The 14397-nt window shown below is 40.1% G+C and overlaps 3 protein-coding genes across 4 annotated transcripts; 2 read left to right on the forward strand and 1 right to left on the reverse strand.

The window, feature by feature from the left end:
* The first annotated feature begins 398 nt into the window (after window positions 1-398).
* On the forward strand, window positions 399-8043 carry LOC128872669 (uncharacterized). Its single transcript, XM_054115602.1, has 3 exons — window positions 399-3024; window positions 3109-3515; window positions 6408-8043. The coding sequence occupies exons 1-2, from the start codon at window positions 2396-2398 to the stop codon at window positions 3503-3505; spliced, it is 1026 nt and encodes a 341-aa protein (XP_053971577.1). The 5' UTR covers window positions 399-2395; the 3' UTR covers window positions 3506-3515; window positions 6408-8043.
* Window positions 8044-9687: 1644 nt separating this feature from the next.
* LOC128872657 (cytochrome P450 4g15-like) lies at window positions 9688-14387 on the forward strand. Of its 2 annotated transcripts, none has more exons than XM_054115581.1 (9): window positions 9688-9827; window positions 10156-10342; window positions 10483-10693; window positions 10830-11126; window positions 11405-11840; window positions 12101-12169; window positions 13238-13406; window positions 13567-13741; window positions 13891-14387. In XM_054115581.1, exons 2-9 carry the CDS (start codon window positions 10204-10206, stop codon window positions 14084-14086), a joined length of 1692 nt encoding a protein of 563 aa, XP_053971556.1. In that variant the 5' UTR covers window positions 9688-9827; window positions 10156-10203; the 3' UTR covers window positions 14087-14387. The 2 variants fall into 2 exon arrangements, with proteins under 2 accessions (XP_053971556.1, XP_053971565.1); XM_054115590.1 differs by having other exon boundaries at window positions 9718-9740.
* On the reverse strand, window positions 12179-13231 carry LOC128872674 (cytochrome c iso-1/iso-2-like). The gene is made up of 2 exons (XM_054115616.1): window positions 12748-13231; window positions 12179-12557 (listed from the first exon to the last, which is right to left on the reverse strand). Exons 1-2 carry the CDS (start codon window positions 12872-12874, stop codon window positions 12373-12375), a joined length of 312 nt encoding a protein of 103 aa, XP_053971591.1. The 5' UTR covers window positions 12875-13231; the 3' UTR covers window positions 12179-12372.
* Window positions 14388-14397: the final 10 nt, after the last annotated feature.

Here is a 14397-nt window from a genome sequence, read left to right on the forward strand (position 1 = left end):
CGCTAGTACGCTAGTACGGTAGCACGTAGTCAAGGATCAACCGGCAGGAATATATGTACATACAGATACATATAGGGTGTGCGGTTGGCGAATAGATTCACTGGTTAAGAGTGCAGAGGCGAGTTGATGCAGCTTACAGGGTGCACGCACACGAACCAAGGGTCCAACTCGTGCAACTGGCACACGCGCTCCCCCGGCATATGGCGTGCACGGTCCCCCTTTTCAGTTCCGGAAAAGAAACGAGGGGGCTGCGGCGCGTGCTCAAAATCCCCACCATTCGTTCCTTTTGGCGCAACACGCGTCGCACTCCGAAATCTCTCTTGCTCGCACTCGCGATGTTCTTTCCGTCCCTCGTAGATCCTAATTCCCCGCCTCGCTCCCCGTCTCACTCGGTAGTGCGGCAAAATGCTGAAACCTAACCCATCTATCGGATGTCCGCGCTCATTCTCAACGCGGACGCCATGCGGTGCGTAGCACGGAGGTCTGATCAGAAACGAGAGTTGTTGCCATTTGCCGAAAAGAGCTGTGCAAAAAAGTGACCCGATGACGGATACCGAGCGTCGATCGGCTGCGGTATCGAGAAAACATTGACAGATCGAATCGTTGGAGTGATCGCGACCGCGATCGCGGTCCTGATCGAGTAACGCAGTTATCCAGTGAATTATCGAGCGCGTAGCTCGTGTATCGAATTTGGATCGGATCGAACAGAACGGTTTCCGTGTATTTGGTGGACGAACGCGAACCAGCAAATTGTTCGGTTGATTACTTTGTTTTGTTAGACCAGCATCGATTACAGCGCCTGCTTAAAACCCCCACTGCCTCGCGCGACCCGTCTCTACCTCTTTTGTTGGTTCGCGATCTACCGGAAGATCATCAAGCCGGAGCGTTCGTGTTCCGCGCTCGTTACAACATCGAACATCATGCGGAACGCTCCAAGCTCGCTTCGGCTTAAACGATATTACTCCGATCGCGGTCGGTCGAGCAAATGTCGGACAAACGTTTGTCCGAACCAAGATGCTGCGGTGATAGTAATGTGAATTTCTGTTATAAAGAAAAATTTCGGTTGCGAAAGTTGCCTTGGATTGACTGTACTCGTGCGTTGCGTATTCAACAAGTGACCTTAGATGTACGAACGAAACAACGAAAGATTCCTAGTGCCTCGATAAACGAAATAAACAAACCGATTTAGAACAAGTGGTAAACCGTGAACGGTGATCGTTGCTCGTATCGTAAATCGTTAAGCTCGTTTGGATTGTACGCTCCAAGTCGATCGAGTGCTTTCCATGTAAATCGTTTAACTGGTGCTACAGTTTGTTAAACTATATTGTGATAATACGATTCCGAGATCCCGATCCCAATTCTGATTTCAACTCCATCACGATAACCCCTTGGAATTGGAAACATCGGGTCAAAGACCCGTAGACGAATGCGATCGGCGATCGACGATCGAACGTTTTCAACTATGATTAGTCCCATTTTTAAAAGAACGCTGCCAGTTTGGAAGCATTCCGAAGAAGAATTTTCAAGGAGTCGACGACCGTCGCCTCGTGGAGAAGAATAGACGGTGACCTCACTTTACTCGCTTTACTTAAGTCGTTGCGACAATTGGATGTTGGTTCGGGTCATCAGCTTGGTCGTTTGGTAGAGAAAGAAGCCGTGGACCATTGAAAGCATTGGCAAATATCTATTCTGTATCCGAAGAAAACAACTGGAAGAATTATTGAACGGCGCCAGTTTGGCAGCCACGAGGATCGAATATTCGCTCGTCGAGTGTACGTTGTCATGCCTGTCGAATTCGAAAACTTGTTAAAAAGATTAAGAACTTTTACCCATGAAACAGTTGGAATACAACTGTCGAGGTGTGCCCGACGAAAAGGCGTTCGGTTAAATAAAAATGTTAAAACATCGAGCACAACGATTCTGCGCCTCGAGGTTTCGCTAAATCGTGAAATATATCATTGGTCTGGATTAGCCGATATTCTAATTCGAACGATTCGAATAAATAACATTGTTGAAACGTCGGAAAATATTCTGAGCCAGATCTAAACGTCAAATCGAACAGTCTGTGTTGATAATAAACTTTGTGTTCGAGGGGAGATCGCGTTTTATTTATAAGTCCATCAATTAGACTCGTCCTCGAAAGACATTAGAGTCGATAAGCTCTACCGATCGACTTGGCTATTCTCACGACATAAGCTTGCGACATTGCGAACGCCGAGATAGAAACCGCTCGGTTATATTGTCTAAACGGGAATATTGCGTATTAAATATCGAACGAAAAAATCGGTTCGGTTCTTTTCATTTGGTTTGGTTGCAACGATTCGGTTCAAGTATTCGTTCGGCGAATGACGGTTACCGGGACGATTGCTAACGGAACAGCGAAACAGCGATCACGATGACGACTATGGGTGTTACGGTGTTCTGCAACAGAGTACAAATAAACGGAAACGAACAAGAGCAGTTGATGCTGCTAAGGACACTGCAAGATAACGAAAGCAACATAATTGGCAATCAAGCTCACCTGATCATTCCAAAAAATAATAATAACGGCAGCATGAATTCGACGAGCGTGTTGCCGCCGTACGATCCGTCCAGATTGAAGAAACACGGGAAAAATGGGCAGCCACCACCGGTTGCTGTCGCTCGGAGAAACGCGCGCGAGAGGAATCGCGTTAAACAGGTGAATAATGGATTCGCGACTTTGAGACAGCACATTCCCAGTCACATCGCCGCAGGTTATGGAGACAGGGGGAAAAAGTTATCGAAAGTGGAAACGTTGCGTATGGCCGTCGAGTATATCAGAGGACTCCAAAGGTTACTCGCCGAAGCTGACGGGGTTGAATACGATTCGAACGTTGCCGTTGCTCGATGTATGCCCTCGCCTACCAGCAGTATCGTTTCTTCGAGTCACAACGGATCCGGAGAAAGGCTCGTTCTCGAAGACGATGTCCTCGCCGGCGAAGACGACGACGCCGACCAATTAGACGAAACGGAAGACAGCGGGAAACAAAAAGCTAGATCCAGGTAAATTGATTGATTTACTTGTGGCTTACGACTCTATTAAATATAATAATTAAGTAAAATCGTTATTTTGACGATACATTGCAGGTTGTCACCGCATCGAACAGCAGCGGTACCTTCGCCGCGTGACTACTACGCGTCTTCGGTGGGAGACGAAGAGAACCTCGAGCCGAGGACTCTACCAGGGGCGCAGACTTTTTCTCGGCTCTCCCCTAATTCGGTAGCATCTCCACCCTCGGAGTATTATGGACAGAACGAGGAGAATCTCGAGCCCCAAATTCTATCGCCGTACAGTGGCGCCGGGGACAGTGAAGAGGGTGCAGCCACCGTTTACGCCACGAGTCCGGAAACCTTTTCCGGGGCTCTCTATTATAAGCAGGAGATGACCGAATCCGGTGAATTCATGGACGTTGTCAGCTGGTGGGAACAGGAGCAGGGTAGGATGGTTCATCAGCAACACGCTCAGCGCCTGACACACGTCTAACAACAAAAAGGTTAGTTTTACGTATCTAATTTACGTTACGGCAAAGTCTCTGCGTTCTAACAAATCATGTTCGCGGTAAAAATCAAAATAGTTGACGAAAATTTTCTTTAACTCGTTCATTAATTATATCGTAAGTATTATATAGTTTAGAATCGCCGCGCCGCATCGTGCGCTTAACGTGTAACCCTGATCAACTACGATAAAGGGCCACTTGTTATTATTATTCTATATCCTGTAACAAGTAAATTGTAAGTTGTAAGTGAATTGAAACCGACGCGGACGCCGACGCGGACGCCGACGCGGACGCCGACGCGGACGCCGACGCCGACGCCGACGCGACAGGGATGCCGATCGAACCTCACACGTGACGATTACTCCGAGGAAGCGTCGCCAAGTGGAAACTCGTGTTCGGTGTTTCCTCTCGAACACGTGCTCGAGCAACGACGCTCCCGAAAATAAACTTTACGCGTTGCAAGTTGTAACCACTTTGCCAAGTGCGTGCCGACATGACACTCGAGGGTATCCCCATTGCTCGGTATGCTCGCGCAGCCTGAGTAAACGGTTGCCCCCTGATGACGACGATCGCAAAACTCTACACCTTTCGGAAAGCTTGCCTCCGATCACGAAATATCCTCAATGTACGTGCCATCTAACGTTAACAGTATTTTAGAAGATGGCGCAGGCTACTCGTACTTATCTTGCGATAAAAATATCGCTCGAGTGTACATACTTGGATTGCTGCCGAAAAAGAAAGTGGTCTCCGATAGAGCATGCTTCGAGTTTCAAGTTTCAAGTTCCAAGTTCCAAGTGAACACGTGTCATCGTAATTTCAAGTTCACGCTAGCCCGCACCACTTCTTCGTGCGTTTCGAAATGCTCTTACAGCGCAGCGGCAGCTACATCAAAAGCGCGCACCCACGAACGGAAGTGGTTCACCGTTTTGCCATATGTTAGCTTCTGTCCTCCTCGAAATATCTCTCGTCCAGACCTTTCCCAATCTTTCGTCCCTTTTCATTATACTTTATTTTCATAAGATTTATAGACGAGCTCGCGCGTATACAAGGTAAAAAACGATCATTTTGCAACCTCCAACAAGTTATTATCAAAAATGAATAAAGGTTTGAAATGTAAATAAAAGCGACTTGGTATCCGAGGTTAAATTCGTTCGAACTTAGACGTTGACGGAGTGGCGGAGTGGCAAAGTGGCAAAGTGGCATGCCGGTTCAGAAATCAAAAAGAAAGCTCGCTTGGTCGAGCAAACGTCGACGTCGCGCGTCGGGCCACAAATAGAACTCATAGTTTCCCTAAAAACGTTCGCAACGCACACGTGTTGTGCATTCACTCGGATATAATATCTGATGCATGTGCGCGTATCGACATGCGACTTGGGTGTCTCGGAGCGACCATAAGGCGACAGAAGCTTTCGTATTCTCAACATATGGGCGGCGCGGTGGGCATGGAATCGTTAAGAGAAGAATGTGAAAATTAATTGTGAATATTTATCTAAAAATATTATATATAAAACAATCGACACGACAAACACGCATTTAACTTTATTAAACGTTAAATGACATTTACTAGCAGGTATACCGTCGCAATATGTCGATATGTTCAGCTGTTCACTTTTACGGATGCAAAATACACACAAAGAAAGTCGCTAATAAATTTCGTGTTGTAATCTAGGGAGCAACAAGGCTCGCGAGAGGACCGAGAACGCACGACCGAGCATACAAGTAATTCTCGACAATTACAAAGTGAGGTCATCTACGAAATTTACGAGATGCGTCGTCGCGGCAAATTAATTTAATAAATTCCTTCCTTGGCTCCCGGTCGTGTTGATAACGTCTCGTTTGCTCAAACGACCATCGATGATTCTTTCGAGGTTTATCTGCACCCTAAAATTGTCCGCAAAGGAAGAAACTAAAACAAACAAACACACACGAATACAGTGATTTCGGATAATTCAATTTCTAGATAATAAATATTTATAGTTATACTACCGTTTTCGGTATTCTATTCGATCGGTTCCATTTTACTTTGACGCGTTAGTTTGCATTTTCTTTACAGAAAATACTTACTTACTCTGTAAACAAAGTGGCGTGAAAATTTACTCCGCCTGTTGTTCGTCTCCTTCGACTTGCTTCGCTACTATACGAACAAAAGAATTTTAAGGACTGTCATGCTGGTAACCCGCATGTTGACTATCTTATCAATAAACATTACCAGCATGGTAATGCGACTGCGTTCGTTTCGGCGACGCGACGGTTTGGAGTTGATTATACCGTCTAAAGATTAAACCTTCCTCGCGAAAAAAATACTTAAAGTTCATTTTGTTTCTGTTCCGATAGAGAAGGTACTGTTTCGATTTTAATTAGCGTTTAGCAACGAGATTCGTTGCTATTTTTGAAAGGATAATAAAATTATGACGCGTGAAAAATTGACGTCGACCGAGATCAAAGTTCCGATCTTTCGATCAGCGGTTTTGTCGTCGAACGAGGGGAACTTGTGCGATTTTTCCCACGATCTTCGGGATCATGGTAGATGATACATGTACTATGGTAGGGTGTCCGTAGGAATCGTTGGTCCGTTTCCGCACTTAATTCTTGCTGATCCAGGTAAATAAGGATCTTGGCGATGGAGCTGGAAAAAGTACAATGGCCAGGAGGACAATGTCCTAACGTCATAGAGGATCCATCTTTCTTTTCCCCGAATCTATTGTATTGAAATCTTGAAATCATCGTGATTATCAACGGAAACCATTTCGGAAAATAAATCACGCGGGAAGAACTTTAGGGGTTCTGCTGACGGTCTAACGGTTTCTTTTTTACAAAAATCTGTTGGCACCTACAACTATCGTAAAACTGCGTCGCTCTTAATTTATTTTGTTATTCTTTCTGTTACAGGCTCGTAGAAAAGCCAGAAACGAAAGTTAGTGGAGTGATCTCACAATCTAATCTAACGATAAAACGATCAAACGATCAAACGATCAAACCAAGAGTTTGTTGCATCGAAATGAAATTGAAAGCCGACCACGAGGGTTAGGAAGGATGTAGTACGTTTAAGCAGCAGGATAACGAGAAACTGTACTTATCGCCACAAGTACTTGCTCGTACTTTTCATCTCTATTCTATTTCGTCCAGTGGACGATGCATTCGACAGAGATGGGTCAAAGTAGCTACGTAAAATTGTCGAGTAGCAAATGAAAGATGAACGCCCTTTTTAATTTTTATTCGTTACTCGTTGAATAAAACTATCAATTTCCTCGAATAAAATTTTAAAATATCTACGAAACGAACATTTTGTAAATATTTTAAAATAACCAAGACGATTAGTCTCGATACACACTGTTGCCCATGTTATTTATACCGCGAAACAGATCGTTTAAAGTCTTGTTGAACGAGTATAGTTTTAGAGAAATGTTTAAATTTCCACGGAAAGATGTTTCCTTCCAGACTCGGACATAGTTTATATAAACACACCGATAATATATTATAATATACTTTTCGTATTCCGACAATCGTATTTCTCGTTAAAGTTCGCATTTAATGTAACGCTAATTGTAAGCGAGCAATAAATTAACGCAGGGAAGTGATAAAATCTCGCGTTCGGACTCGATAATAATCTTTCACTTTCCTTGTATTAACGATACACAAATTATCGCAAGGTGATAGGGCAAGAATCGAAAAAGCTTTTCATCGGGCAACCAAGTGGAAAAAACGTTTTGTCGATGAAAAGCAGGATCGAACGATGCGTGTGCGTGTAAAAGTGCCTTGACTAAAATTAAGTCGAACCTTAACAAAGGATAAAACTATTTTTTCTACTTGATATTTTGTAACGAGTATTTATGCGACTCTTTGCTATTTATATTTAGAACGTCGTCCATTAAAAGCAAGTGTGATCGTATGTAAGTCGATGCACTTTGGAAAAATAATTTTTCGTGCCAAGGAAAAACGGATTATTCTCGCGATTGTATTATTCGATTAACTGCATCTTGAACTTGATCGGTATGCATCACGTTCAAGATAAATGGTATACATTTAGATGAATTACTCATTCGTTCGGTATTAGGAGTACATAACGAGAAACGAATTACTTAACACAAAAATGTATAATACCGTTATCGATTTTACTTGGACATTCTCGATCGACTACGCTACAATTATTACACCAAAGTATATATATAGTATATACTATACAAGTTTCTTTTCGTATACGATATATATATTTTACTGCCATTTCGATACGATAGAGAGTACAGATTATTTGTAAACTAAAACTTAAGTTAACAACAATGCAATTAGTTTGCAACACTCCCGATTTAATTGTAGCTTGCGAAGAAACGTTTACGCGATCATACAAAGGAGACAGTTGCATGACGACGAATTAGTCGAGTAAATTATTCGACGTTTACGCAGTACAATGAGTAACAACTTTGTAAATACAAGTGCCTTGATTAAGAGTAGTTTAAGCATTTTTTACTTGTATCAACTGTAACACTTTTTACGAAATATTTAAAATACATTTTATTATTTATACGATCGCACGGTGCCATTTATTTACGATACCTTCGAGATCAGAAGGATTCGTATTTCTAAAAGTTCTCTTTTTAACGATGGTTCGTTATACGACTATTCTATACCTATTTAATAGGTATAGTATTTGGTAAATACTAGTACGCGCGTGTAACATTATAGTGTATTTAAATTAAGAAATAATCAAGATTTCGCGGATTTACGTATGGGTTCGCAACGCACATTCGGTATTGACTTCCGCGGCGAATAATAATTATTCTTTACGCAAAGTTAATTTCGAAGAGTCGGTTGTATTCGTTCGTTACCATTTCGTAACATCCGCTTTCGTTGAATATTTAATCAAATTGCATCTATTTGTATCAATGTCAGCAAACAGTACATTTTTAATCAAGTTTTTATTTATCGACGGTAAGTAAGTAACGATCATTGATTACGCTATTGTCTTATCGTTTCTTTCTATGAGATATTTATTCTGCAATTGGTTTACAATTTATATAACTATAATGCTAAGGTAATTTGACCTCTAAGTTATGCATACGTTGCAAGTAACAATGTGAAAATCTTGGGTAAATAATTGTCAAACGTCACGCTACAATGAATTTTATATATAATATACATATATTTACAATGTATTTAATCGTCGAGGATAGGTATTTTCACGGAATTGCAGTACTCGTAGCATTTGCGAGTCTAGATATACATATACCGTATTCGGAGGTACGAATATATGATATATAGATATCCACAACGCACGCGACACGCGACGTGAGTCTATGATAGGTATAGTATCTTGTAAGAGTAATCGAGTTGGTCAGGAAGCGTGAATAGTGCCGCGCCATGGGCCAGTGGTTGCTTCATTTCGCGTCTATCGATCATTTCGTGAAATTGGTCCTGCTCGCTCGCTCGCTCTACCTCGACAAAGGGAACTTTTCTCTCTTCGTCTCTGTCACTTTTCCTCCCTCCTTGTTACACGTTTTTATTATCCTCGAGGGTTGATTTCCGGACACGTTCCATGCAGGGGGTGAAGCAGGTTGCTACGTCATTTCCGGAAGTACTTGTTTCCACCTCGGCGATCAACGAGCGATCGTTATAACCGTCTTTTAGAATGTTCAGTCTTCACGATATACATATGTATTTTCATGACTCCTCTTAATATTTATGGAAGATTTTCATTTGCGACAAGATACAGAAAAACACCATTTTCTCATTTACTAGCAATTTATAGGGATACGATGAAAACAACAACTCGTCCTAACTAGAAGATAATAGGTACCTTAATAGGTAATCCTATCGCGTAATTATATCGCGCAAGTATATCGACATACAAACCGAAACTTACACGATTAATATGGAAATAAACAAAATGAAAGATCGTTAAAACTATCGAACGACAAAATAAATTTCTGTTAGAGTTCTATCTTGTTTCTATGTTTCCTAGGTATAATTAACGCGAGCATGTACGCTCGGTAAATTCTGATCAGTTCAAACAGTCATTTTATACAGCTATTATTGATTAATGCTGATATATAACACAGTGATAATTTGCGAAGCAAATGCTTCGCAGGAATACATAAGGTCATCGTATAATTAATTTAAAAGAATGGAAAGTTTTACATATATTCGTGATATAAAAGCTGTCGATGCTACGGCGATTCTTGTTCGTGGATTTCAGCGCATGTAATGTGGTACGCGTAGAGGTATTCGGTACAGTGAACAACCAACATTAAATTCTTAGCATACGCTTAGCAAAGCTGAAAATAGTGGCTTACTCCTAAATTTGTTGTTGTAATCGTACGTTATTAATATTTTTAAGTAGATACATGTATACACTAGCTTCGATATGTAATGTTTCCGAAAATATTTGTAACGATATCAGAGCTGGTATCGTTCATTTTTATTCGAAAGAAAGAAAGAAAGAAAGAAGGAAAGAAAGAAAGAAAGAAAGAAAGAAAGAAAGAAAGAAAGAAAGAAAGAAAGAAAGAAAGAAAGAAAGAAAAATATGCAAAAAATGCAAAAAATTCGTTTAAAGTAGACGAAAAGAAGAAAAATATACTCGGATAATTTTCCTTAAGGAAAATGTTTAGTTTTTCTTTTTCAGACTATTTGTACATACTTTCAGAATATCACCTTTGTCGAACACGAACATTTCACGAGTGTGTCATCGAAGATGGAGGCGATAATGATGTCAACGTCGTACTGGCAAACTGCGGTTTTCTATTCGCTCATTGCGATCACTACAATTTTGTCTGGCGTTTACGTATATATGGAAAATTTACGAATAGTTCGTTTTGGAAACAAACTTCCAGGTACGTAACGTTAATGACATCGTAATCACATTGCACGTTCTCTCATTCCGATAATGTAAATAAAAGCATTACGATAGAGTAGGAAAGAATCCTATTCCATTTCTCTGGTATTTTAATAAATCTGCTTCGACTCGTTTCAGGACCAAAGACAGTGCCAATTTTAGGAAACGCGTTATTAACTTTTGGTATTCATCCAGACCATGTTTTGGAGAAACTGGAAGAGTACGATGTGTTTGGACCGGTGGTGCGTGCTTTTTTAGGAAAAAAATTAGTCATCTTTCTATATCATCCCCGCGATGTTGAAATTATTCTCAGCAGCACGGTTCATATTGATAAATCTCCAGAATACAGGTGATTAGCTCGAGTAGTAATAGAAAATAAAGGATCAGCTATTCGAAAATTGCATTTAGGATTTCCACCCATCGATAACACGTAAAAGTAGGCTTGTTGGCTTCAAAAAATGTCTCGTACATATTGAACGTTTCAGATTCTTCAAACCTTGGCTGGGAGATGGTTTATTGATAAGTAGTGGTGAAAAGTGGAGAAGCCACAGAAAAATCATAGCACCTACGTTTCATCTAAACGTATTAAAAACGTTCGTTCCGTTGTTTTATGAAAATAGCCGAGATTTGGTAGTACGCTTACGCGACCAAGTGGGAAAGGAGTTCGATTGTCATGATTATTTATCAGCAGTCACTGTTGACATTTTATTAGAAACAGCGATGGGGCTAAAGGAGACCGAGAAACACAAAACTGGTTACGATTATGCCATGGCTGTAATGAAGTAAGCGTCATACTTGCAATCTCCGTTTGCGTTCGTTGCAACAATTCTATCTTAATATTATGTTCGTAAAGTGTAACGTAACATTAATTTATAAGTTATTGTTCACGGAATGGAACCTTTTATTTTATTTTACTTTACTTTACTTGCATTTACCTACTTAAAATAAAATTTTCCGAGTCTATTTTTAGTTCAGTTTACCCTTTCGCAAATGCTCAGACATAAGCACCATATACGAAGATTATTCTTAATTTATTGTTCATGTCCTTTTACGAACACAGGATGTGCGACATAGTTCATCGACGTCAATACAATGTGAACCTGCGATTCGATTTCCTCTTTAAATTCTCACATTTCGCAAAGCAACAAGAGAAGCTACTCGGTACCATTCACGGTTTAACCTCGAAAGTGATACAAAAGAAAAAGGCAGACGCTTACAAGAAGATTTGCTTGAATGCTGGAGATGAACAACGGAAGCGAAAGGAGAACGCAAAGACGAACGAAACTGCAGAGAATAATGATTCGAAGACTGAGGAGAAAGATAAACGAGGAACGAAAATGCACTACGTTAGAGACGATCTAGACGACATCGACGACAACGATATCGGAGAGAAGAGGAGGCTGGCCTTCTTGGATCTGATGCTAGAACTTGCAAAAAGTGGTGCACAACTAACCGACGAGGAAATCAAAGAGGAAGTCGATACGATAATGTTCGAGGTAACCCAAGTAATGTCAAAGAAAATGTTGTTGTTCGTCTTGTTGGTTGTCTTTGGAAAAGAAAATCTATTAAAGTGTAAACAAAGCGCTTACCTAACTTTTAAAGACATTTCCATGTCTATTCGAAAGCTGCCCGATAGGATCATCTTGACAATGGTTTATTATTGGACTGCAAATCTTATAGATTCGACGATATTATACATGAAAAACGTACATGTACCCGAACCTTGTTACTAATACCCTTTATTAATCATTTTTAGGGACACGACACCACAGCTGCGGGCTCCAGTTTCGTTCTCTGTGCACTCGGTATTCATCAAGATATTCAGGTGAGCGAAATAAAAGTGAAATCGAATACTTGTGCATCCGATCTATTTATAAATAGTAAATACATGGTAAACGTTTACTATAAAATGGGCTCTGATTCGAGTCGTTAAAAATTAACGCTTTAGGTGTAGATGATACATTCTTTTAATACTGTACATTATTTATTGTAGATTATTTCGCACGAAGCATGCACTTTTCGTCATTTTCATTTCAACGTTGCTAAATAAGCAATTATGTCTTTCCGATCTTCCGCTTTTCTTATACCGTTGAATACCATTCTTGTACCGGGGATAAAAGTCCTGGGGAATTCCAAGTATTCGTCTAACGTGGTCTCGTTCCATACGATACCTTTTTCTTTCATTGATTTGGTGTAGTTGAAACCAGGAGTAGCTAAATAATAAATATATTATTTTACACACATAACCTACGTATGTAACGCGATCAGTAATTTTCCATGTTACGAATACTCGTTGTAAATGTATAAAACAAAGTTCTTTATAGTTTTTATACGGAACTATGATATATATTGTTCAATTCTCAATTCTCAATTCTTAATGAAATATGTACATCGAATACGTACTGCCGCAGATTTTGCCCATAATTCCGTAAAGATTTGGACCTACTCTGTGTCTACCACCTTGATCACTGCTATGACACATTTCGCACATTTTTACGAATAGGATTTTTCCGTGAACCGCGTCCCCCATATTTCCAAAAATATTTAATATCCCTAATCTCGAAGGTTATCCTATCAATTATTCGTGTAATGGTAGCATGTTATTTAAGTGTAACTTGTCCGAGTCGATGTTTATCGATTTTTTTTTATCGCCGTGCTAATTCATATTCATAGTTTCATTCGCTTACTATATACATATAGTACACCATACGGTATAGAAGAACGATTGGTGGAGCTAGTTTTCGTGTACGTAATGTAGACATCTCAAGTTGCAGAAGCGAAACAACTCGATTGCGCTCGATGTCGATAGCTATTGTCAATAATCCATACGTAACTTTTCTATGAAATATTTGAGTGAATTTATTTAATGAAATGTCTAACGTGACGACTACAGGATCGGGTGTACGAGGAACTGAATGAAATTTTCAAAGGATCTAACCGGCCTTGCACGTTTCAAGATACTTTAGAAATGAAATACCTGGAAAGGGTAATTTTTGAAACTCTTCGGCTTTTTCCACCGGTACCAGCAATTGCGAGGCTACTTAAGGAAGACGTAAAAATTGGTAAATTTTATGTACATACAAAAAAGTAGGAAACAACAAGAAGAGTATTCGTACTCTGAACTAGAGTGTTTCGTACTAAACACGATTACACTGGTTGATAGAGATATTGTAGTACTAAAGAGACTTTGAGACTGACAATGTTATTTCAATGTTTTCACAGCGACGAAAGATTACGTATTACCAAAAGGTTGTACAGTCGTAGTTGCACCGTTCAAAGTCCACCGATTAGAAGAATTCTATCCGAATCCAGAAGTATTTAATCCTGACAATTTCTTGCCAGAACGAATGCAAAGCAGGCATTACTATTCTTTCATTCCTTTCAGTGCAGGACCCAGGTAAGATAAAACTATTACGTAAGCGGCTATAGCTATTGTTTTCGAAATTTCTTTTCTTTTATTTAAACAAATAACAGTTGACATTCGCGATATATCAAAGTACGTACAAGTACAAGTACAAGTACTTTTTCAATGGTGGCTTTGCGTAGATCGTGCGTGGGAAGGAAGTACGCGATATTGAAGTTGAAGGTTTTATTGTCGACGATCCTGAGGGACTACAGGATCCAGTCGGATCTTACAGAAAAGGACTTCCGGCTGAAGGTTGACATCATTCTGAAAAGAGTAGACGGCTTCCGAATAAAAATCGAGCCTCGAAATAAAAGCAGCGAAGAGATCGGTGCATAAAATGATGGTTGGATAAGCGACCACTGTCGACCGGCGTCGATTGCAAAAGAAAAATGCAAAACTAACTTGTTCAACTAGAAAGTAGGAAAGGAATTTTCCTTTTAGTATTTAAATGGATTTTATTGAAATAATATGTAGCAATATACTATGTAATTTCGTTACTTATACGGTAGAGACATATTATAATCTTTACATATGTATAATAATACATATACTATAGACATAAGCTATAAGCTATCAAGTGATTTGAAACGTACGGTTGGTTATTGAAATAAATTCATTTAAATAGGGTGTTTCGTAACGTGTCAGTG

The sequence above is a fragment of the Hylaeus volcanicus genome, chromosome 1 (genome assembly GCF_026283585.1).
Source record: "Hylaeus volcanicus isolate JK05 chromosome 1, UHH_iyHylVolc1.0_haploid, whole genome shotgun sequence".
Classification (NCBI taxonomy): domain Eukaryota; kingdom Metazoa; phylum Arthropoda; class Insecta; order Hymenoptera; family Colletidae; genus Hylaeus; species Hylaeus volcanicus.

What these genes read in the sequence shown, in the direction of transcription:
- LOC128872657 (XM_054115581.1), top strand. Translation starts at nt 10,204, where the DNA reads ATGGAGGCGATAATGATGTCAACGTCGTACTGGCAAACTGCGGTTTTC. An exon ending in TTTTGGAAACAAACTTCCAG is followed by an intron (nt 10,343 to 10,482) that starts GTACGTAACGTT and finishes GACTCGTTTCAG; the next exon opens with GACCAAAGACAGTGCCAATT. An exon ending in TCGATACGATAATGTTCGAG is followed by an intron (nt 11,841 to 12,100) that starts GTAACCCAAGTA and finishes AATCATTTTTAG; the next exon opens with GGACACGACACCACAGCTGC.
- LOC128872669 (XM_054115602.1), top strand. Translation starts at nt 2,396, where the DNA reads ATGACGACTATGGGTGTTACGGTGTTCTGCAACAGAGTACAAATAAAC. An exon ending in AAACAAAAAGCTAGATCCAG is followed by an intron (nt 3,025 to 3,108) that starts GTAAATTGATTG and finishes GATACATTGCAG; the next exon opens with GTTGTCACCGCATCGAACAG.
- LOC128872674 (XM_054115616.1), bottom strand. Translation starts at nt 12,874, where the DNA reads ATGGGGGACGCGGTTCACGGAAAAATCCTATTCGTAAAAATGTGCGAA. An exon ending in TATGGGCAAAATCTGCGGCA is followed by an intron (nt 12,558 to 12,747) that starts GTACGTATTCGA and finishes TTTATTATTTAG; the next exon opens with CTACTCCTGGTTTCAACTAC.